General features: G+C 35.9%; 1 protein-coding gene across 6 annotated transcripts in view; it reads left to right on the top strand.

The window, feature by feature from the left end:
• TTLL7 (tubulin tyrosine ligase like 7) overlaps positions 1-25,948 on the top strand; it is a 143,552-nt gene that overhangs the window by 55,417 nt on the left and 62,187 nt on the right. For all 6 annotated transcript variants that reach the window (XR_015254825.1, XM_086717406.1, XM_025912128.2 and 3 more), the window contains exons 6-10: positions 3,771-3,929; positions 8,213-8,429; positions 13,237-13,401; positions 18,749-18,907; positions 24,040-24,134. Coding sequence is in view for 5 of the 6 variants with exons in the window: in XM_086717406.1 (XP_086573532.1) it covers positions 3,771-3,929; positions 8,213-8,429; positions 13,237-13,401; positions 18,749-18,907; positions 24,040-24,134 (795 nt within the window). In the remaining variant the exon portion in view is untranslated. The remainder of the gene's footprint in view (positions 1-3,770; positions 3,930-8,212; positions 8,430-13,236; positions 13,402-18,748; positions 18,908-24,039; positions 24,135-25,948) is intronic.

Genomic DNA, 25,948 nt, shown 5'->3' with positions numbered 1-25,948 from the left:
TCCTTCACTTTACAGAGGAGGTAACTGAGTGTCACAAAAATGAATATCTTGCACAAGTCAAACAAATAGTTAATAGCAAACCTGGAGTAGAATCCTAGTCTCCAGAATCTTAGGCTTCTTTTTACTGCAGTTTGGCAACATAATACACTGTGTGTGTGTGTGTGTGTGTGTGTGTGTGTGTGTGTGTGTGTATTCATATACTGGTTGTTGAGCATCTAACATGTGCAAGACACTGTAGTAGGTGAATTTGTACGCATTCATACATATAGACACATGTGTATGTGCCTACCCAGGGATATACATAAATTTGTCTGAGACCAGTGTTTGGAGTAACAGTCTGCTTTTATAGGAAACACTGTTCACAAGTTCTCAAGTGCTATACCAAATGAACTGCAGAATTTTTAATGTGATTTATATTTATATTGATTACATTGTTTTTAGTTTAAGGAAGTTAAGTGATAATTTGAGAACATTTTTAGAAAGAAAACTCAGAGAAAGGTTAGTAACCTTGGTGTGTAATTAGATATTTATATGTATCATGTGACACTTTATACATCCATTCCCTCAACAAATATTTTTTGCATATCCACTGTAGACTAGAGACTGCTAACTTTGAGGTAAAGAAGACAAATAAAGCCTGGTCCCTGCCTAGAACTCAAATTTTAATAAGGGAGAAAGAGTGATACATATAATACAGTTTGATGGTGCCACATGAGGGGCAGAGTCAGTGTATGGCGGTGACAAAGATGATGACAGAGGTCATTTCTAGGAGAGCAGGGAAGGCTTTCTGGAGAAATGAAAATCAAAATGGATATTGAAAAGTATATAAGAGTTTCTTCTTTGAAAAGAAGTCAAGGAGTCTGTAGGCAGAAACAACAGTGGTAGAAACTTTATGGAGGCTTAAACCAACATGATATGTTTGGGGAACTTTTAAGCAGTTTCTGTGGTTTTATAGGGTGTCAGGAGGCTTAGCCTGAGATGATGCTGGAGATAAATGCAAAGGCCAGGCTGCGGATGCCATGTAACTATATTTTGTTCAATTATTTAATTATTGATTCTTTAATCTATTTAACTACTCAGCAAACATTTCTGTTTATCCTGAGAGAAGTGAGACTTTTTTTTTAATGGATTTAAGCAGAGAAATGATATGTTTTAGATAATCTTGGTGGGACTATAGATAATGGACTCAAAGAATGTAGAAAGGAGGAGAAAGCCCTGGAGTAGGTGACTGTCAATACTAATACACTAAAGGAGAGATAGTGGTAATAGGGAAGAGAAAATACATCTGGAAAATACAAAAGAGATAGAATTGACAGGACTGGAAAGCTGCTGTGATGTGAGAATCCAAGGGGAGTAGAGAAATGTTCAAGATGACTGGTAGGTAGCCTTCTGGTTTAGGAGATCATGAAGGTACAACACTTTAGTAACACAGGGATTATAGGAAGAACGGACATCAGAGGAACAGGAATTACCTCTGTAAAGTTTGGGACATGTGTTTCACTGAAGTCATTTACTTTCATCTAACACATACTTATTAAATATAATTTTTATATGTGAGCCACTGTGCTGGCATCTGGGCTCATGAGGTGATCAAAAGCAGACTTGTGGCTTTTACAACATTGGGTTGCAACTGTGATAAGTGCTATGAAATAAAGGTACACAGTTGTAAATGAGTGCATAGTGAAGGACTTCTGGCTTAGGGAGGCATTGGAGACTTTCCCCAAGGAAGTGATGTGGAAGCCTAAATCTGAATCCTGACTAAGAGTTTATTGGTAAAATGGTATATAACAGCTTTCTGGGCAGGAAGAATAGTATGGGCTAAGGTCATGTTTGTGCAAGAAAGCAGGAATAGTCAGGATACTGAAATAAGGCCAAGTGTAGCTAGAGCACAGAGACATCGATGGGGACCAGGAGAGATTAGTTGAAGCGTGATGTTTAGGATTATAGTCCTTATCCTAAATTCCACAGGAGAGGAGGGGGAGATGAAATTGGTAATATGATGAGATTTGCATTTCAAAAAGATCATTCTCTCTGTTCTGTAGAGAACAGAAGTCTGTATGGTCAGGAGAGTCAAGAAAGTTGAATGTAGACCCATTAGTAGGCTATTAAAAATAGGCAATTTCTTATTTTTATAGAATCTTTGGAATTCTCCTTAAGGAAAAAACAATCTTCTATTAGATTGAAAGTTATGACCTATTTGAGAATTAACTAAATTACATGTTTAATATCATTTAGTAAATCCATGACAGCTATGAGCAGAAATTATTCCATATTTCCAAATTCCAAATTTCCAAAAGAGACTGCATGTCTCTTTTGAAGCTATCCATTTTTACATCAAATGATTTGTGCTAGATTGCTAAATGGAATAAAGTGTTTCTCTTCAGTATATGTGTGCTTGGATTTTTTCCAAATACATGTGTGAAAGAATGGTATCACTCATAAATACTATATGATTAGTTTAAAATAGATTATTTTAATGAAAACTTTAAATTGATCTAATTTCATATCATTGTTAAAAATATAATAAATACACTTAAAGGTATTGGAAACAAAAACATGGACATTAGCACTGTTACTGTGCTTCCTTTAGATATATGTGTGTGTGTGTTTTCCAAACCAGTCAATGTTAGCCTATATTGTACTGAAATTAATTAGCTTGTTGGCTTATTCTGGATTTGATAGATGGAGTTGGTAATTACTTCCCTTATTATAATGGAAATATAAGTTTTTTACAGAGTTCTTTTGAAAGAGCACTTGAAATATAACCATAGGAGCCTACAGTTGTGGAGGCCAAGTGGCTCATGCATTCCACACCCTCCTTTTAGAATTTAGGCCCTACCTCTGTGCATACCATATATGGTGCTTCCATTTTAGTTTTGACTAATCTCATTTGAAGACAATATCATCTCATCTATAAAAGACTTATGTACATTTATTAAAAAGAACTTCCTTGAAGCAATCAGATTTTCTTTGCTTATATTTTAAAATATCTTCATTTTTAGTGGGAATCAATATGTACAAAACAGTTAACAATTGAGATTAATCAAAAGTAAACATTTTATGCCTAGTTTTATCCTTATGTTTCAAATAGGCAGCCTGGTTTTTAGCAAATATAAAAATATCAGGACATACATTGCAGCCATAAAACCACATGTATAGGCATATGTAGTTCATATGAACAAAGAAACACAAACTTCTAGTATACTTAGGCTTCACATGGTTTTCTCAGAAAGGTAGTTAAACTTCAAAAACACTGGAGTAAAAGATGATCAAAGCCACTCCTTGAGGACTCAAAATCATCTTTAAAGAAGCAATACGAATGGCACACCATTTCCTGGTACCCGTCCTGTCATCCCTGATGCAGAGTTAATTACTATTTCCACATATTACCTTGCCATGTATGTCTTTATTGTATCTATCACATTGTATTTAATAGCCTATATGTGAATTCTTTAGAGTTAAGACCATATTAAATTACCCTAATATCCCCAGTGCCTAGCATAAAGTATATACTTAAGTAATCTACCAATATATAAATTAGTACATAGGACAGAGGTTCTTGTCTAATTTTTTTCACTGATGTATCCTCCCAGTGTCTAGAATAATGCCTAGCACATAGTAGGTGCTTTACAGACATGTGTTGAATGAATCAATAAATGAAAAGAAATGGAGGGAATTTAAATCCTTGTAATAAATGTCAGTAGTACAGAGAAAGAAAATTTAGACAAGTTTGAATGGAAATTACTTTTCATATTATCTCTAATTTACAGAATGATCAAGTCCCGGCCTCTGGATTATACCTTTGTTCCTCGAACATGGATCTTCCCTGCTGAATATACACAATTCCAGAACTATATGAAAGAATTGAAGAAAAAGAGAAAGCAGAAAACTTTTATAGTAAAACCAGCTAATGGTGCAATGGGTCATGGGTAGGTATTTATCACCCAGAACATATAAAAGTTTTTGAAAAATTGGGGAAAAAGAATAAATGTGAACATTCATTCATGGTTGAATATGAAACAAATAATAAAATGGGTCTTTGTTGTTTTTTTGGGACTAAATATAAATATTTAATGAGCCATTTTACCCTGTCCCACAGGCTTCAGTAATTCATTTTAAAAATTAAATCAACAGGTTGTGAGACTTTAATAGGAGACAATAAAAAGATGTCTTCTAATTTTTTCTTAAACATAGAATTTTGCATTTATAATAATTTAAGAGTAAACTTGGAGGGTAAAATTCAGTTGATGCGGTAGACCTAAATTGACTCAAAGAAAGAAATGGCAAGGGACTTACTCTTTCAATACCTAGAAATTTTAAAGCAAAATATGTATCCTCTTCGCTTTACAAGTAAGTTTTTTTCTTTAAGTACCATGGTAATTGAATTGAAATTGAATAAACCACATTTTAAGCTAAGACATGTTTAAGAACTAGACGTGTTAGCTGAGCATAGATTTTACAACTTAATATTCCTGTTTCCTTTTGATTTCTAATGTTAGTTTACTGCAATGTATGTTTGTTTGTTTCAAAGAAAATGTGGCTGAGGTTGCTTTTAATAAAAACGCATGAGTTATTTTAATTGTTTGATTAAAAAATTTTTTTTTAATGTTTATTTTTGAGAGAGAGAGACAGAGAGACAGAGAGCAAGCTGGCTAGGGGCAAAGAGACAGGGAGACACAGAATCTGAAGCATGCTCCAGGCTCTGAGCTGCCAGCATAGAGCCCAATGTGGGGCTTGAACTCACAAACTTTGAGATCATGACCTGAGCCAAAGTCAGACATTTAACGACTGAGCCACCCAAGTGCCCCAGTTGTTTGATTTTTAAAATGCTGTGGTGAGGGGCACCCGGGTGGCTCAGTCAGTTGAGCGTCCAGCTTCAGCTCAGGCCATGATCTCGCAGTCTGTTAGTTCAAGCCCCGCATTGGGCTCTGTGCTGACAGCTCAGAGCCTGGAGCCTGCTTCGGATTCTGTGTCTCCCTCTCTCTCTGCCCCTCCCCACTCATGTTCTGTCTCTCTCTGTCTCAGAAATAAATAAACATAAAAAAAATTAAAAAAAAATAAAATGCTGTGGTGAAAAAAGATGTTTGGAAATGTAACTGCCAGATAAATTATTGTTCAACAAATTTCCTTGTAATTTTTAATCATAATTTAATAATTTAATCAGAAATTATTTTAACCGTGGCTTATGTAGTATTAGTGGGAATTGTATATTAATTGTTTAAAGTTGGCTTGCTAAATGCTTGTATCAAAGGAAAATTTTTTGGGCGGGGCTTAGTAGATGTTCACATTTTTCTAAATTTTAATGTTAATCATGTTTATATTTATATGTGCTAATATTTAATGTCAAAACATTATAAATAAGTAACAATGTGTTTTGATGACAGTATAAAAATAGCTGAAAAAGCATACTGTATACATTCTGTGCTGCCAGAGTTTATCTCATGTAATGTAGCTGTACATAGTAAGGGACACCTCTCTCTGTGGTGTCCTTGCTGGTCTTCTGTTTAGTTGTTCTATCCATTATTGAAAGTAGAGTATTGAAGACTGTAACTGATATTGTTGAACTGTTTCTTTTTTCAATTCTATTGGTTTTTGCTATATATGTTTTGGAGCTCTGTTGTTAGGTGCATATATGTTTATAATTACTATGTCTTATTGATACATTGTAGTTTTTATTATTATATATTGTCCTTCTTTGACTCTTGTAATAATTTTTGTCTTAAAGTCTATTTTGTTTGATACTAGTATAACTACTCCAGCTCTCTTTTGGTTACTGTTGGCATAGGATATCTTTTCCATTTGTTCATTCTCTTTGAATCTAAAGTGAATCTCTTGTAGACAATGTGTGGTTGGACTATGTTTTTTTGTTTGTTTTTTTTTTTAAATACATTCTGCCAAGTCTTGGCTTTGCTTCTGTATAGCTCTGTCCTTCTTTATGTTGTTTTTGTCATGAATTATATTTGCATATATTGTGTGCCCATCAACATAGATTTATAATTATAGTTTAATGCAATTGTATTTTAAATAATATAAGGAAAAAAATAGTTTCAAACCTAAACTACATTAATAGTGACTTTTATATTTACTTATGTAGTCACCTTTACCAGGTGTTTTTTATTTCTTTGTGTGGATTTGAGTTACTATCTTGTGTCCTTTTATTTCAGCCAGAAGGATTCACTTTAGCATTTCTTATAGGCCACATATACTAGTAGCAAACTCTTACCAGTTTTTATCTGGAAATGTGTTAATTTCTCCTTCAATTTTGAATATTTCTACAAGATAAAGAATTGTTGGTTAGCAGTTCCACCAGCCCCCCCCACCCCTTTCTGTCAACACTTTGAATAATAGGTCATCTCACTGCCTCTGGTCTCCATTGTTTCTGATGAAAAATCAACTGTTTATCTATTGAGGATCACTAGGGTTTGATAAGTAGCTTCGTCTTGATACTGTCAAGGTTCTCTTTGTCTTGGCTTTGGACAGTTTTATTATAATATGTTCTAGTGTGGATGTCTTTGAGTTTTATCTTACTTGGAGATCATTGAGGTCTTTGGATGTGTAAGTTAATATTTTTCATCAAATATTTTTCTCTCCTCTCCTTTTGGGATTCTCTTTTGAAGCTCTGTTCATTTTTTTCATTCTTTTTTTTTTTTTTCCTTTTTCTCAGACTAGTTAGTCTCAATTGACCTAAACTTTAAATTCACTGATTTTTTTTTTTTTACTTCTTAAATCTTCTGTTTAATCTCTCTAATGAATTTTTTGTTCCATAAATTTTTTTTTAGCTCCAGAACTTCAGTTTGGATCCTGAAATAACTTCTATCTCTATGGACATTCTCTATTTCGTGAGATATCATTCTCATGATCTCCTTCAGTTCTCTGTACATTGTTTCCTTTAACTATTTGATTTAAAACAGTTGATCTAAATAGTTGATGGTCTAGTAAGCCCAATGTCTGGCTTTCTATTAATTGGTAATTTTCATGCCTATGAGCCATACTTTCTTTTTTCTTTGCATGACTTGTAAATTTTTTTATTGAAAACTGGACATTTAGAATGTTAATAATGTAGCAACTCTGGAGATCAAATTCTTCTTCCTTTACAAGGCTTTTCTTGCTGCTTATTATGGTTGTTCTTTATTTGTTTAGTGATCTTTCTGAAATAATTTTGTGAAGTCTGTATATTTTGTTGTGTGTGGCATTGAAGTTCCTGTTCTTTTAGGTCAGTACTCACCTAGTAAGTGAACAGAGCTTTCCTCAAACACTTGCAGCCAAAAAACAAAGAAACAAAAACCCAAGAAAACCTCCCCCAAACCAAACACTCCCAATCTTTGCAGATGGGGTGTGTGTGTGTGTGTGTGTGTGTGTGTGTGTGTGTGTATTGGGACATGTCTTCAACACTTAACTAGACAGTCTACAACTCTGCCTTATTCTCATTTCCTGCTCCTTCATTAACAACCAGAACCTGATGGACCTCTCAAGAGAGCTTTGGGTCTCTCAAGTCTTTCCTGAGCAAGCACTTAGCCCTGGGCATACACATGGTCTTCTAAATTCTCAGAAATGTCTGAGTTTTTCAAAGCTTTTATTCCCCCAAGATTCTCATACTTTACTATTTTCTCAATCTTTTTAGTTAGTATATTGGTTTCCCCAACCTTTATTGGTTGCCATAGGCAGCAGGAACTATAATGCATTTGTCTTTAAAGGTTTTCAATAATGCACTCCCTCCCCCCACCTCCATGTAGCTGCCTCAACACTGGGAGAGTTCCCGTTTAGACAAAATATAATCAAGTCCTTTGAGTTCCTTCAGGAAATGACCACACAGGTGAAAAACAAACAAACAAAAAACTACCACAAGAATAACGTCTATTCTGTACTCTAGAACCAGTACTTGTACTAGGAACATGAATTATTCTTCAAGGCCACTGCTGAGCCGAGGTTGAGGGATGGAACCAGAGTGAGTTAAAATGCCAGAAAGCTGTTTTACATAGATTCAGCTGTTTTTTTGTTTAAGTGTTCCCTGGTTGTCACAAGCTTTTGGTCAGTTTCCAGAGTTCCAAAAAAAGTTGATTCTGACAATTTTTTGGCTGTTTTTGCTTTTGTAGGGGGACAGACTTTGGAATTCCCTACTCTACCATTTTTCTCTTTAGTATTATCTGTAGCTTTTTAAACATCTTGACACCATATCAAATTATCCTTTTAATTCTTTTTTTTTTTAACTTAGGATTTCTTTGATAAGAAATGGTGACAAACTTCCATCTCAGGATCATTTGATTGTTCAAGAATACATTGAAAAACCTTTCCTAATGGAAGGTTACAAGTTTGATTTACGAATTTATATTCTGGTAACATCATGTGATCCACTGAAAATATTTCTCTACCATGATGGACTTGTGCGAATGGGGACAGAGAAATACATCCCACCTAATGAGTCTAATTTGGTAAGTGACACCAGCTAGAATCGATGATTTTATTCATTTGTTCAACATGTACTTTTAAAAGTACCCATTGTATATAATGATTATATGAATCCAAGTCCCTTTTCCCCAGTTTTTATAGTCAAGAATTGTGTGCATAAACAAGACTGCTTCTAATTTATAGACAGCTTTGTGAAAATTAGAAAAAATGATGTCTCCTCCAGCAGGCTAATTAGGAGAAGGCACTCCCTCTGGGTGCTGTGAGCATAAGGATGGATTTCAAAGCACACACGTGTATGTAATGGGCTTGTGTAGAAATGACATATACACATGTGTACACAGTGGCCCTACATAAAAATGGATTTCAAAGCACATATGTGTATACTTTGGATAGAAATGACTTATTTAGAGCTATATGTAGAAACAATATCTCATTGAGAAGTACAGACAAAGTGTCATGGGGTTGAGTTTAGGGATAGTTTGTGTTTAGCTCCTCATGGAGAAAGCTTTGAGAAAGCTTTACATAAAAGGTACAGTTTAACATGTAGGATGTGGGAGAAAGTGTATGAAACAGAGGAAACAAAAGTTATCAGAAAGTAGAGTTGTTAAGTTTTGTTTGCACAAATGAAAAGATGGTAAATTTACATTCACCAAATGTGAAGTAGAGACATAAATTGGCAGTTTCTGGGTGCATTTTAAAATCTATTAAATGGAACTTTCTGTAGTTATTTTTCCATTAAGATTTCCTTTGTGCCATCATAACATATAACTGGTTTATAATTTATGAAGGTCAAGCTGTAATTCGTTATGACAATTTTTCATGCAAATAACAAACTTTAATTTATAGTAAACTGTAATTTATTATCTATACTTAAAAGTTTAGTTAACCTCTACCCTGTTTTTGGATCTGCTAATTATAGTAAAAGTTACAAGTAATTAAGTATTGTTTCCCATTTTATCAAAGGCCTGGTTATTGTTCTCTTCCAATGTTATACACAGAATTAATTGCATTAAGAGTGGTCATATTTTAAACATTACATAATGACTGATCATAAATGTTGCTATGTTCAATTAACTGAGAAATGTAAACCTGGCAAAGGAAGACTAAGGGAACTGTCAAATAAGGGAACTGTTTCCACTGGAAAGGAAGATAAAAGAAAGAATCATCTCTTTAAAGGTCATAAAGTGTGAATATATCCAGTCACCAAGTAATATTTGAACTCTACTGCGTTCCAGGCATTGTGCTGGTTTTGGAAAAACAGTGACCAAGACAGATACAGTGCTTGACCTCTCAAAAGCAACAGTCTAGTGGGGAGGCAGAAAATAAAATAAGCAGTTATAATACCTAATGGTAAGTGTAATGGTCTAAGAAACTGAGGGTGCTATGGCAGTGCATAGCAAGAGCATCTAATCCAGTTGGAGATAAAGGTTACAAAAGGAGTTTGTAAAGTGAAATACGAACAATGAAGGGTCAGCCAGGCTGGGGGCGGGGTGGGATGGAACTCCAGAGAGAAAAATGGCCCAGAGATACGGTATATCTGGAGAAAGCAGACATGTTCACTACCGCTCTATACAGACTATGAAGGGGTGGATGTTCAGAAATGAGTATGAAGGTCCTAGAGCACAGATCTTTCAGAGCTTTTTAGGCCATGTCTAGGATTTGGGGATTTAACCTAAGAAGAAAGGGAACATTAAAAGATTTTAAAGAAGGAAAGGAGGAATGAGATTTTTGTCTTCAAAAGTTCACCTGGTCTGTAGTGTGGGGAATGTGAGATGGGGGTGTGGATGGATGGGGGAGGTGAGGGTGAGGAAAAAGCTGTTGTTTATACTAACCACACGTGAGAGAAAAGATGGCCTTATTTGAAGTAACAGTAGTAGGGCTAGCCAAAGAATAAGAACAGAGATCTAAGATATATTTATGATAACATGGATAGCATTGATATAATAATATACTGCGAGGTTGCATTTGTAGAACAAAGGAAGGGGAGAGAGAAAGTAAGGATAAAAACTCAAGATTTTTGGCATGGGCAGTCGGGTAGATGGGGTGTTATTCACCATGATAGGTAATATAGGGCTATTAAAGGTCTTGCAAGCTGGTGTGTTTGGTTCAACATGCCTGCAAGGGCCTCCAAATGGATCTATGCTATAAACATTTGGATATATAGTATAGGTGTGGAGTTGAGACGAGAACTGAGCTATAGGCCTAATTTGAGACTTGTCAGCTCTTAGATTATAATTAAAATAATTGGTGTGGGGAAGAATGGGTTATAATACATGTGAGGCAGGTAGTCATGTTTTAAGAGAAAAGAGTAAGGGAAGACATAGGAAAGGGTGAGATATGGAAGCTCATTTAGGTGACAAAGTGATTTATTCTAATATTTTAAATTATATGTATATGATTTACTTAAGTACGCTGAGTTAGGAAATCATAAGGAAAGACCATGAGTCAGCAAATGTATCTCACTTTGCCAAGTGCTTTTGAATCATGTACTCTGTGGCTCTGGGTCACATGTACAAAGAATGATCTCCTAGATAAATGTCAATGTTCCTTACATATCTTTAAAATTCAAAAGTTCACCTTTTTCGACTTCACGATCAAGTTCCTAGATTAAGATATGAAAAAGTAAAAAAAAAAAAAAAAAAAAAGAGAGAGAAGTACAAAATTTTATCTAAAGTGAGATCACAGTTATGTGAAAGGTAAGCTTAAGAAAAAATGCTGGAAAAAATAAACCAAAATGCTCTCATTGGTGGTTTTTGGATGGCATAATGCTGCATGTTTGTTTCTTTTTCCTATTTCCAATTTTTAAAATAGTGAGCATATATTTTATAAGGAGCTGTGTGTGTTTATAAGAAGTAAATATTGGTAAACTACATATAAGGAGATCATAAGACAGAATTTCAAACATTGAAATATAGTAAACGTTTATTTTTTGCTACCAATGTAGCAGTTGGCAGGTTCTTGAAAAGTTTTTGTGTATCCCAATTCATTGTATTGAGCCTATATGCTAAAAAATAGGGTGGAGAATATTTATATCCTATTCATACCTTGCAGGTTGCTATTTGATTTATAGCTGTTTTCACTGCTCATGGCTAATGTCCAACTGGCAATAAAATGCTTAGGAGGGGATTTTTGTCAAGGTAGATGTGAAATTGGAACTTCTAATCCTACTTACAAAGCTACTGTTTTAAGAAAAATACAAAGTTCCATTTCTTACTCACTTTTTTCATTAGGATAGCTAGAGTTTTTATGACTGCTAATATTATTTATCTTAAAACATTCTTGCCAAATAGAGAACCCCCTCAAAAATTATTTTCCAATTTTTTTAAATTTAAAAGTGATTCCTATTTTGGAAACTAGGAAGTGCTGTAGTTTGATTAATTTCCTTTTTCTTCAAATCAAGCAGTTAAAATTAGACAAGTGTAAGATTTATGCTCTTTCTTTCAAATATCACTTAGTTTAAAGCTTTTTCCAAGTTTCATTAGGGCAGGGACTGTGTCTGTCTTGTTCATCTTTGTATCCTCAGTGCCCAGTACAAGTTCTTGCAGATAGTAAGTAGGCGCTCCTTAAGTATTGTTTAATGATGAAAAAATAAATTCTTAATTAGCAATGGCGCATGGGTTAGTAAACAGCATGTAGCTGAGATGATAAGTTCTGCACATTTGCATCGAAGATGTGAATACTGTAGATGGAAGTAACTGCAATGGAAATAAAATATGATGCAAATATACTTTGCTAGTAACAAGCCTAAATAATAACCACGTACATGAAGTATTTGTTCATTGTGAAGCACCCTGCTATTTAAAGTAATTTCTGAGAATAGGATCATGAAGGCAGAATTTATAGATTTGACGAATGTCTATGATAGATTGGTAGGGAACCATTAGATGTGTCTTAGTTGACAGTTACGAGAGGTTTTAAATTTTGGATTACTTTTCTGGTTTATTTGAGGATAACAGTATCAACAAATGTAAGACTATAAAGAGACCAAGGCACGGCAGCTCCAATAAAGAGCACTATAAATTTATACTGTTAATCATTTGGACTCTGTACAGCATTGTGTGGTGCCTCTGTTTGCTGGCTGTAAGTGCACTCTGTCTTGAGAATGAATTCAAGTGGCCTCCTGGTCAGCGTGGGAGGACAGAGGTTGTGTTTGGTAGTCCTGCCTTTTGGTTTATGCTACTTACTTGAACTTTCATTTTTTATTTTTCTTTTAAAAGATATAGAATGCTCTGTCAGAAAATGCCCTTCCCCAAACAAATTTGGGTGAAAACTGTAAGTGACTAAAGATGTTAAAAATAAATATGAAAACAAATAGCATTTTTCCTGCTTAGCAATGTAGAATTTCATGCTTTCATGTAATTACTTTGTATATTCGTATTATTTTAATACTTTAAAAAATGCTTATTTATTTATTTATTTTGAGAGAGAGAGTGTCCAAGTGGGGAAGGGGCAGACAGAGAGGGAGAGAGAGAATCCCAAGCAGGCTCTGCGCTGAGCAGAGCCCAATATGGGCTCAATCTGATGAACCATGAGATCATGACCTGAGCCGAGATCAAGAGTCAGACACATAGCCAACTAAGCCAATACTTTTTATGGTAGATACATTTTGAATAATATATAAAGCAACTTTGTAGATGACTATATTTGTAATCCTTTTATTGGAAATTTGCCGTTTCGCTTAATTTGAAACCTATCTAAGTCATCGTGAAATTGTCAATTTGTGTGTTTTAAATTTTAAAAATGTCTTTCATCTTTGGATGCTTTATGTTCTGTGAAACCTCACAGTTCTAGAGTCTCATAGGTGATAACTTTGGTTCTTACTTGTTACAGACGCAGTTATACATGCATCTAACAAACTACTCTGTGAACAAGCACAATGAGCGTTTTGAAAGGGATGAGACTGAAAACAAAGGCAGCAAACGTTCCATCAAGTGGTTTACAGAATTCCTACAAGCAAATCAACATGATGTTGCTAAGTTTTGGAGTGATATTTCAGTAAGATTATACCATTTCACAATTATAAGTGTCTTTCCTCAGATTAATTTAAAGGATCATCAGCATTTTAAATAAAGAACAGATTACATTAGGTTGGACAAATGAAGTATTGTCATGAAGGAGGTAGGAATTATGACAGACCTTGATGAGCAGTGTTTCTACTGCTAGGAATGGGAGAGAGGGGTACTAGGTATAAGCAGAAGCATAGATGTAGGGGAATAGGGGAAAGTGGCCCAGGTCAGCACATATGGTATTTGTGGGAATTTTGTGGGGATTTATGGCTGAAAAGATATGTGGAGGCAAAATTTTAGGTCTGAAAGTCAACGGTTAACTTGGTAGGCAGTAAGGATTCAATCTTTCCAGATTTTAAGGGAGAAGAGAAATAAGGCCAAAGACCGTGAATTTAAAAGATAAATCTGAAGATGGGTGTGGGACGGGTTATAGTAAAGACTAAGAGTAGGTAAAGGAGGGCACCGGGGTGTAGTTTAAGTGAAAAGAGTGGCCTGAGGTGAACCAGCTCAGAGTAGAAGAGGTGACAACAAAGTAAATGTTGAGGTTAACTGAATGTCCAAAATCGGGGAGAAGTATTCAGAGATTCCTCTGCAGTTTTAAGGAGGAGTTATAGGGAGCATGGGTTGGCTTTATCTGAAGTAGAGTAGAGAGGAATTAATTTTGAAAAGATGTAGAGCTTAGTTTTGCAAGTGAGGGAAAAGAGTTCTATTCATTTATTCATTCCATTCATTCTTTCAGTCACTCAGTAAACATTTATTGAACCCATAACCTTGTTTCTGACTGATAATTTGAAGAGTTAGAAGATACAGCTCCAGTCCTCAAGAAATGTAAGAGTTTTGTAGGAAAGACCCACATACAAATTGTTAATAAAATATACCATAGCACGTACAACAGAGGCATGTGTTGGATTCTGTGGGAATGTAGAGGAAGACCACATATAGTAACTTTCCATGGGAAGGGGTAGGAGAAGGACTCCCAAGAGGCATTGGCACCCGAACTAAGTTTGTAAAAGTTCATGAGGCTATGATAATGAGGTCTAGAGATTTATTGTACTTGAAATGTTTTCTCAGGTAGAAAGATTAAGCAGGTAGTTAAAAGTGCATGTTTGAAGCGTAATTGATAATTAAAGCCATGGCAGTGGATGACCCTGAAAATAAGGGTAAAGAGGGAAAAGAAGCAGATCTGAGAAGATAACCTGGGTGAAACTGCTCCTTTATAATCCTAGCAGAAGTATCACAATGGTATTCAAAGTTAGAAGACTGTGTCTCTTGAAAGTACGTAATATGATAGGATTATGCAATATGATTTAGCTTTTCTTTGGGAGCCGATAAATAAATCTATCACGGAAAATGCACATGAAAGTTTATAGTTAGTTGAATTTGGTTCTCTTGAGATAATTAGAAAAATCAGCGTCATTATACTTATCCTTTTCTTGTTTTGTTGGTTGGATTTTTTATACCTTATTTTCTATATCACAGAATGTAAATCCAGAGGTCCTTTGGTGTCAGATAAGTAAAAGGAGTGAAATGGTCCGGACAGAAGTAAATAGAGTATGCGGGGAACTATGGTAACTTGAAGTGTATGAGAAGTCTGGAGGGGGTGGACACTACTCAGCACCAGCCTTTTGTTGCCACATGGTATTGTGGGCCCAGTGTGTTTCATTCTTCTAATTTGACAATAGAAGCTCTAAGTCTCCTGATTTATTAAAATGTTGACACCACATTTAAAACTTTTGAAAGTGTAGGGGCTCCACCAAAAATGTGTATCAACTGGATTTTGTTGGAGGCCCACCAACTTGTTAACTTTCTATCCTATCTTCCTGGTGGCCCAAATACATCCAAACAAGAAATTTGATGACAATTAATTCTGTGTTTATTTATCTACTTATTTATTCTATCAAGGCCAATTTTGCAGAAATTCAAAAAATATTTTAATAATGATGGTTTATTATGTCAGATGCATCAGGGGTGTGAAATTTGTTATTGCACGAATAACAAACGGAAGATCATACATGTTGATACCTGGATAATTTAATGAATGGATCATTTGATGAATAGCTCAGCGAGACCAAGAAGGTTTATATGCCCTGTGATGCTCCTTTTTTGTTGTTGTTTTTACCAAATTTGTCACTTCCATGTGGGTTTTACTTCTTTGGAGAAGGGAGTGTGAAAAGGTGGAAATTCTTGGACTGCCTTGGTGAGGAATGTGTAGAAAGAATCAGAGAGAAAAACGAGTGTCATTAGCTTTATATCCATTGGTTTTAAGTGGTACTTCCCGTACATAATTAATTAGGAGAAGGTATAGAAGTGAGACTAATATTAATAAGAGGGTATGGAAACGGACCTTTCTGTGAGAGCCTAAAATATAACATTCATATATAACTTGAACATGGCCAGTGTGTGCCTATTAAGCTCTGACACATTTGTGATATCTTCTATAAAGGGGTAAATTCTGCATCATTCTTGCTTACATTAGTTATAATGTGTAATAATCTACAAATAAGCAATTAGTTAATATTAGTAAATTACTAACTTTTCCAAGTAGATATCTTAAAAAAAATTTTTTTTTAATCTTTATTTTTGAGAGAGAGAGAGAGAGAGAGAGAGGGGGGGGGGGAGGGGCAGAGAGAGAGGGAGACACAGAATCTGAAGCAGGCTCCAGGCTCTGGGCTGTCAGCACAGGGCTGTGAGCCCGACGCGCGGCTTGAACTCACAAACTGCGAGATCATGACCTGAGCCAAAGTCAGACGCTTAACCTACTGAGCCACCCAGGCACCCATCAAGTGTATATCTTTTAATTATATTTACCTTTATTAAGAATTGCATATAAAGATATCTGTTTAAGATGAGTTAATGAAATAATATATTATTAAAAAAAGGAGATAGAGAAGGCAGTCAATCAGTAAGTTTTTGTCTTTGTGTCATAGTTTATAAATTTCATGAATTTAACTTTGGACTTTTTTTTTCAATGACCTCTTTTTTGGGAGGCAATTTCTCTAAAAAGTAACTGTCTGTATATGAAAACTGACGTTCAGTACCTCCTGTGTAGCATGGAGATGTGTGCTTTTGTGCTGGTCAAGAATGAGTGAGAAATCGGGGCTCCTGAGTGGCTCAGTTGGTTGAGCTTCCAACTTCGGCTCAGGTCATGATCTCGTGGTCTGTGAGTTCGAGCCCGTATCGGGCTCTGTGCTGACAGCTCAGAGCCTGGAGCTGCTTGGGTTTTTGTGTCTCCCTCTCTCTCTGCCCCTCCCTCGTTCATGCATGTCTCTCTCTGTCTCAAAAATAAACATCAAAAAAATATTTAAAGAAAAAAAGAATGAGTAAGAAATCAATAGAAAATCAAGCCATGGAAGTTACTCATAAACCCCGTTGTCTCTGAATTCTTTTTATACACTGTAGATACAGATCTACAAATCATATTTCAGAGCAATGACAGTATGTTGGAAATTCTCAAAAAACATCAGTGGTGTTTGATTTGTGTTTGGTTATATCACTCTTGATTTTCACATATACCTGTAGTCTTACCTTTGCATTCCTAAAAATGTGGTGTTTTATGCAGAAAAAGCACAGATTTGTAATTCTTCTGGGTCAATTAATATTCAGTCTCCCCCCCCCCCCATCTGCGTTGTTTTATGCAGACATTTTATTAGCCAAGGCTTTAACTTTTTTTCCCCCTATTTTCCAGTATCTTCACTAATACATCCAAAGATTTATATTAAGTGATTTTTTTGTCTTTTATCTTTATATACTTCAGTGTTTTTGGTGTTCAATTTTTTACTTTGAGTAAAATTTTTCTGAGAGTAACCTCTCATAACATCTCTGATACTTACCCCAAATATGATCTGGGTTGGGATTCTGGATAACAGCAAGATTAATCTGTCTTCCATTTTTTCTCCAATATAATGAATATTGCTCCCACCAGGTAATGGAATGTTTGTTTCTGACCTGAAATACGAAGAGGAGTGAGGAACGGCAGAATAATTATAACAATAGTAGTAGTTAACACTTAGTGAAGGTTTACTCTGTTCTAGGCACTATGCCAAGAGTTTTACATGGAGTCTCATTTTGCACTTACTTCAGTCTTTTGCAGTAGGTATTATTACTATTTCCCCTTTCCCTTTGGGAAAGTGAGATTCAGAAAGCTTAAGCAACATAACTGAGGTTGTACACTAGCAAGGAGCAAAGCCAGGAATAAATCCAGAAAGTCTGATGTTAGAGCCAAGTTCTTAACTGCCATGTTATATTGCCTACGCCTGTAGAGAGGGACTTAAAAAGACAATATATTCTAAGGCAAAAATACAGCAAAACCACTTTTCCACAATCCATAGTTTGTTCTTAAACTTCAGTAAACCAACCTTTTGTTTTATTAGCATTAGTAACTCATTCTAGTAGTATTGTGTGTCCTCTTGTCTCCAGTAAACCTTATGAACTGCAAAATCATCACCACACAAAGAAGCCCACCTTTCCTAGATTCTGTCCCATCCTTTCAGCCATTGTCTCAGTGGAGGTTTTATAATGTCGTTTGTGAAGTAGTTGACCCTCGCTGTAACTTTTCTTTGCTGCCACTCCTAAACCCTCCCGTATGGTTTCTGAGAAGTCTAGCATGTGCTCCTACCCTTATTTATTTACCAGATAGAAACTACATTTGTCAACTTGATTTTTGTTTTTGTTTTTCTTGAGAGAGAGATAGACAGCATGAGTAGGGAAGGAGCAGAGGGAGAGAGGGAGAGAATCTTAAGCAGGCTCCATGCTCGGTGCAGAGCCCAATATGGGGCTCCAACTCAAGACCATGAGATCATGACCTGAGCTGAAATCAAAGAGTTGGATGCTTAACTAACTGAGCCACCCAGGCGGCCCATATCCACTTTTATTTTACTTAATTGTTCACAAATATTTTTGAGCATCTACTAAATGGCAGGCACTAGTGTAGGCACAAGGACATGGCTGTAATTAAAAAAGAAAAATATCAGCTGATTCTATGCTGTGTGAGATGGTACAGTAAAGGATAGCCATGACTACTTTTGACTCCAGGGTCAGGGAAGGCCTTTCTGAATATCAAGGAGCCAGACATGGGAATATTGGGAAGAGTGTTCCAGAAAGAGGGAGCAGTTACTGCCAGAGACCCTAAGCAGGCACGCGTGGCTGGAGTGTAATGAGTAGGACAAGAGTTGCATGAAATGGAATCAGAGTAGCGTCAGGGGCCATGTGTCATAGAGCTTTGTGAACTTGGCCAGTGTGCTGCTCTGTAAGTTTAGGCCTTATTTCCACATATGTAAATAAGATACAAAAAAGTAAGGCATTTTCACATTTTTTTTTTTTAATCACTCTATTTGCAGGAATTGGTTGTAAAGACTTTGATTGTAGCAGAACCTCATGTCCTGCATGCATATCGAATGTGCAGACCTGGTCAGCCTCCAGGAAGTGAAAGCGTCTGTTTTGAAGTTCTGGGATTTGATATTTTGTTGGACAGAAAACTAAAGCCATGGCTTCTGGAGGTAAGGCATTTCTATAAGAAGAAAGAGAAGTTACTACTGTTCTTGTGCATTAAAACAAATGTTTTTTAAATGAGTAGTTGGCACAGTTGTCTCATTAACCGAGCAGAAAGAGGCCTGAATGTAACATGTGGGAGGAAGAGAACAAAAATTCAGAGAATACAACAGTTCCAAGAACGGACCAATATGTGTTTGATATTACTTTTCCCAAGTTAATTTGAGTGCATTTCTGGGCCAGGAATTTTGAATGTATGTGTGGATCTGCTTCTACTGATTTATCTACTTTCTCCACTATTTCCTCAGTCTCACGTCCTTCATTACTTCATTACTCCATGACCTCTGGATGTTGTCTTTCCTCTGTGTGGGTGCCTGGGCTTGAGGACCATGGCCTCCTTGTCTTCATTGGTTTCCTATTCAAACTCTCCAAGAAGAGAGAGACTCTGATTGGTTCATTAATCAGTATTCAGTACCTCATACCCCAGCTGGCATGGCTCTCCCTGAAGGCCATATTATATGCCTGGGACTCCCCCCATGTCCAGTCTGTTAACTGTGCGCCTTTGGGTTTGCTGCCAGTCCCTGGTATGGTCAGAGTCATCGTTATTTTTCTCTTGTTATAAAAGATCACTTAATATTAGGAAAATATGAAATGATATAAAGGAGAAATAAAAATAGTCTCTTCTTAACATTTGTGTACCTTTCCTTCCAGTCATACTTATACTACATCCAGAAGAAAACTTAGAAGTTTTCTATCCCATTCAGCAGTTTCCTCTCAAGCCCTTGATCTGGAGTCATAGAGTGCATGGGCACAGAACACTGTGTTTAGGAAACTTTATCAGGAAAATAGCACATATCTAAACAGTGTTTACTAGATTAGTTACATTTTGGAACATATCGCTATAGAAGGTATAATCAACAAGTACCTTTCATTCTATGCTGATTATCTCTCTTTTTTTGTTAATGATTTCGAAGGTGGAAGTTCTGTCTGTAACGTGCAAAAGCAAACTGAATGAGTGATAGATAATCAAGACATTCAAAATATATTTTTAGGAAGGAGCGCTTTTCCAATTAGAGGGCTAATGGGTGTGTGTGTGTGTGTGTGTGTGTTCAATCTGCTCTGTTCCAGTTATATTTCCAATCAAATACAGATGTCAGATGTTCAAATTTTGTTCCTGCTTGGGTCCTGGAAATAAGATTTTGCTATCTTTTTCTGTCCTTCATCACTTGAACATGAAAGCATTTGACTCTGCGCCTTACTAGGCCTGACATTTTCTTCCCTAGGTTTCTTACTTTGTTTGCAATTATTCTTCCTTGTTCTTAACTGTATTTTCCCCCTGCTCCTGCTACTTGTCTTTTATCCTTGACGGGGTGGAGAAAAAGTGAAGGCACATGCATGAAGTGACACTCAAAGTATAGTAGGGAGTAATGACTATAGATAGTTTAGTTACCTGTTTTTAAAAGCATTTGTCTAACTGGAGCTTTGTATGAGTTTGGTAAAGCAGAATTGACTGAATGGTTGAATTCTATATTTTTTCAAAGGCTCAAAACACCATTGTTGGCATTAGTGTTTCTTCATACTTCGTTCTCTCCTTTATCATGTCCAGATGAATAACCATTAAAAAACTCCACAATACTCAACAGCTAACTAGCACTGTTTGCATTAGCATATTTTCATTTTCAGTTCATTTCTTCACCATTTCCAGATCAGGCAGAATCATTACAAAGACTTTATAGTAATCAATCACTATGGATAATGAACATTTATTGTATTAAAACAGTTAAAGTAATCTTATTTAGATCTTGCTTCTTTGTGTTTTCTCCCAGCTGCAATTGTAGTGGTTCTAACATATGTTGTTAAAAACCTTTTGGCACCATCAAGTGGAATAAGATAGAAGGTGCATCTGAGGATATGATAACTTTTAGTTAACTGGAATAATTGCAGGTAATGATTCATAGTGACAAAATTGCAGAAATTTTCAAGCACAGAAACATTGTTAAGGAAAAGTATGAAAACTGGGCAGGGTATGAATATACTGCTAATACTTTAATTACCCTTGAATTATTTCAACGAGTCATTGTGTCAGGGGGTGGAGATAAAAGAAGACGGAATACTTGCCCTGGTTTAGAGGGGACTCAGATATGTGTCTTATGGTAGTATTTACAGGTATAAGTAGGGAACAGGGTACCACCACAAACAATAGAGTGATTAATCTCTCTATGTACAAGTGTGTATTTGACAGTTAAAAAAAATCTTTGCAGAGGAGGAACTCCTGAGCAGAGTATTTAAGGCTGTAGAAAGTACGGTGGGGACTGGAAGTTGGGAGAGATGGGGGTGGGATGAGGAGAAGTTACTGGGCAGAGGGAATAGCATTAATTTGTGAGCACAAAATCTGTTACGTATACTTTGTTATGTGCATGAAATTATTGTGCTTGTTTTGATAGTAAAACTATCATTTGGTTGGTTAATAAATAGTATTTATCAATTTAGTCTGCTTTCTAACAGTTTTAATTTTTGTGTGCATTTACAAGCTGCTGAACGTTAAGACCCTAACATCTGCAGAGTTTTGTCTGTTCTAGAATTGGGGTAGGAATGAGAGCCAAAGAAGCTGTCAACATCACAGAGTAGAATTTTGACTGAATGAAACCCTAATTTTCAGAGTTTCATCTGTCTTTAGTTTTTACTTTACCTTTCTCATAAAACTTTTGAGAAATCCAAAATGTTAATTGCAAAAAGTTTTTCTACCTTTTCATGTATTACTTGATCTTGTGTGAGTACATTTGTCCGTAGACCAATTTCTTTTTTATGGTAGTAGAGGGAAGATTCTGACATAGGTAAGAGGGGACCTGAGGTCACAACCATCCTGGAGGAGGGGTATGTCTGGCAGAGTTCCAGATGACAGTTTTGGAATGGAACACCCAAGGAATTCTATAAAGATAGATTACATTTCAGTGAACCGCTTAATCATTGTTTCCTAAATGTCTGGTTTATTTTATAATCCTGTTACAGGTAGCAGCTGAACTATCATTAATTATATTACAAATTCCAGAGATTTGAATCAGTATGGAATGGTTAACTTGTTTTTTTCACATAAAATACATTGCCCTTTCTTTGCACTTGTGAGAGGAAATACTTAAAGAGTTTTGAAGTCGTGGATTAATAAACTTCCTTTCTTTAAAAAAATTTTTTTTAAATATTTTATTTATTTTTGAGAGAGAGAGACCGAGCGCAAGTGGGGGAAGGGCAGAGAGAGCGGGAGACCTAGAATCCAAAGCAAACTCCAGGCTCCGAGCTGTCAGCACAGAGCCTGACATGGGGCACAAACCCACGAACTGCAAGATCATGACCTGAGCCGAAGTCGGATGCTTGACCGACTGAGCCACCCAGGTGCCCCGGTAGAGTCCCTTTCTTAAATTTGCCTGGAATAAATGGAGGTTCTTGTAGTTACTAAGCTATTCCTTTCTCCTTGGGACCACATCACATAGGCAGAAATATGCCCGCCACCTTCTAAATCAGAAATCAGCAAAAGCATAATGTAGTTTGGCATATCTCTATAAATGGAATACCATGCATCAAAATGATGGCATGAAAGATTTTCATGATATATTGATAAGGGAAAAACTTGGACTATAAAATAGTATTGTTAGTATAGGCATGTATTTAGAAAGTAAAGTGAAAATTATAAATATGCATGCATGGCAGATACTTATACTTTATCAAATGGTGAGCAATACACTATCAAATAGATGACAATATGCTAGGTGGTGGGATTACAGGTGATTTTTCTGTTGTTTGTTTAGCTTCTCTTTATATACTTATAGTTATACTTCCTACAATTGCCAGAGTTATAAAATGCATACTATCAAGTTTTTTGTCTCTAATGGAATGGATTTGTAAAAGACAATCCTCTTTCAGGACTAGTAGCATATTTTTTTAGATCGTCTGTGGTGTTAGGTGGTGGTCATGAAAGCTGAGCTGTAGTTTAGAACTCAGCGCATTCTAACCAACCGAGTTAATTAAGTAATTTTCTTAAACACTTGCTATTCCAGTTACATTTTTATAACAACAGCAACAACAAACCCAATAGCAGCAAAGACAAAGACAGGAGCTCCAGCTCTTGGGGTGGTAGCATATTGTATCATGGGTTTCAGGGTACATATAGTTACTGTTACTTCTTATTTTTCATCTTTTTTTTTTTTTTTTTAGATGTTTTTTTATTTTTGAGAGAGAGAAAGAGCATGAGCAGAAGAGGAGCAGAGAGAGACAGGGAGACAAAGAATCAGAAGCAGGCTCCAGGTTCTGAGCTGTCTGCACAGAACCCAACACGGAGCTTGAACTCATGAGCTGTGAGATCATGACCTGAGCCAAAGTCGGACGCTTGACTGACTGAGCCACCCCGGCCTCTCTTTATTTTTTATCTTAATGAAATCCTGGAAATGATGTTGGAAAGAACACTCACAAATAACTCACTTATGCCCAGAATCCTTATATAGTTAGAGAAACTCATAGAGATTAGTCTGCAACTACCTTTAATGGTATCTTCTGAGTTATGCAGTTTTTGGAAATGAAAAATGATAAATTATTGTTTGATCCAGGTAGAAAAAAAATAGTTTATTTTTTAGACAGCAATAGACGAATTCATCCAGAAGATCTGAAGTAGTGAAAAGAGGGTACTGATAGTTTCTGTATGCTAAATAAATGCATGAGTATTGCTATATTGGTAGCATGTGTATCTTTTTTGTTACATCATCATTATTATTGTTAATACTGGTCTTCTAATCTCATGTCAGAATGAGTCACTTTTAACTTCCCTGAACTTAAAACCTAGAGCATGGGGTGTTGGGCTGAAAAAGGGCGGGGAGGAGGGGGAGGGCACATAGGCCGACTGAAGATCCTGAGCTAAGGCAGCAGGGGGAAGAGGGCCATGAGAGCAGTCAGTTCCTCGCAACTCCTTGACTTAGAGTGGCGAGAAGGGAGGTGTGACAGTGGTAACTGGGCCATCTAGTATGTGGAGCTTTGAGATTTATTGTAGAGTTTTTCTACTGGTTGGAGATCTTGCATTAATTTAAAAAATAGAAATTGAATATTTACCAACCTACCAACATTTGGCCATTCTCATTGTTTCCTTTGTAAATTTCAGATTAATCGAGCTCCAAGCTTTGGAACAGATCAGAAAATAGACTATGATGTAAAAAGGGGAGTGCTGCTAAATGCACTGAAACTGCTAAACATCAGGTAAAGTCTTTCCTTCATTGTTTGGAAGGTTTCCAGCACATTTGGCCTGGAACAATCACTTGTATGTACATGGGGTTGGCTTGTAACTTTTTCATATTTTGTGTTTTAAATTTCTTGATTCATTCTTCAAACCCATTTAGTGTTTTCTTTTTAAATATCATTTCCTCTCCTCTACATGCTGCTTTTCCTTCTCCCTGTATCATGCTCTGAATCTATAGTAAATATGGTTAAATTACAGTGTTGGTATAATTATTCAGTATAGAGTATAAGGTTGAATTGGAGACTACCTGAGGAAAATCTCTAGATTATCTTCCTCACCTTGCAAGAAGAAACTAAAGCAGAGGTCATTCAGCATTCAAGAAGTAAACAACAACAACAACAACAACAACAACCCTCAAACACATGGATTTCCTACCTTTCTGTTCAGAAGTCTTCCCACTATATCATGCTGCCTGGGTAAACAGAAATGAGATGGTTATTAAGACAGGGTTAACCTTGCCATTGAAAATCATAGGCAGGATTTCCTATTTATTTATTTGTTTATTTATTTGTTTATTTATTTATTTATTTTTTAAGGCTGGATAACATTCCATTGTATGTGTATACTACATCATCTTCATCATTCATCTGTTGATGAACATTTAGGTTGCTTCCGTGTCTTGGTTATCGTGAATCATGCTACAGTGAATGTGCGAGTGCAGACATCTCTTTGCATCCTGATTTCAACTCCTTTGGATATATACTCAGAAGTGGAATTGCTGCACTTATATTATGATTAGTGTTATTATTAGCTGGTTGCAGTGTACATGATCATGGATCTCAAATATTGGAATTGCTATTTTGTGGGAAAGCTTTTGGCTCATTATGCAACAAATTTGTTAGAAGTTTAGTTGAAGTGCTTAATGAAGTAGTGAGTCACATCTGCTTTTATAAGTGTTCAAACAGTGTTTAGGGTGTTGGATTAAAGGACCTCTGAGGTTATTTGAGCCCAGGGATTTTATGAATTCAGTTGATTCCCACTGTCATTTAAAGAACTCTAAATGAGTTGTGGGATGCTTCCAAGCAATTTATTTATTTTAAGTGTTTTCAAGCAGTTAGCAGATGCCTGCATGAGAAGTAGCTTTATATAGAAGGCATTATTGAAAGAAGAGACTGATACATAAATTTGTTTAGAAATTTTCATATGGCCCCTTCTTTTGCTTGATAAAAAAATGATTTGCCTAAATTTAACTGATATTTCAATTACCCTAAAAGAAATGAATAGAAGAGACGTAGAAGGTGAAATTTTTGTTTATTTAGCTTACACAAGTAGTATGCCCATACATGGTTTTAACATTTACTGTTATCGTATAAGTAGGCCTAATGGTTTTTGTTTTTGTTTTTTGTATGTCATTGTCAGTGATGTTACCAATTTAGGACATAACCTATGGGTGTTTTGGTCTTTTTAAAAGTGAGATATATACAGTTCAAACAGTGAGAAATTTCTAGACTTAAAAATAAAGGAGAGTTGGAATTAATTTTCCTTATTTTTCTTTGCCTTGTTCCACGAAGAGAATTTAGTGTAATTCTTAGCATTTACAGCATGTGCTACTGAAGCTTACGTTGCACATGTGCCTTTTCTTCCATCCAGATGGAGTGCTCCATGGACATATAAATGTGTTAGACTTGTATTTCAAATCTGTACACTTCTTAATACAATGTTTTACTTACAGTATGGCTCCACATACACCCCAAAGTTCATTTTGTGAGACTATTCTTTTAATCTCAAGGAAATCCAGAAGAATGTAGATTGTTCAGAGTATTCTGTCACAAAC

Source organism: Puma concolor, chromosome C1 (genome assembly GCF_028749965.1).
Source record: "Puma concolor isolate L17-30 chromosome C1, mPumCon1.1.hap2, whole genome shotgun sequence".
Taxonomy (NCBI): Eukaryota; Metazoa; Chordata; class Mammalia; order Carnivora; family Felidae; genus Puma; species Puma concolor.
The sequence above is the reverse complement of the archived record's forward strand: the minus strand, read 5'-3'. Positions and strand labels throughout refer to the sequence as shown.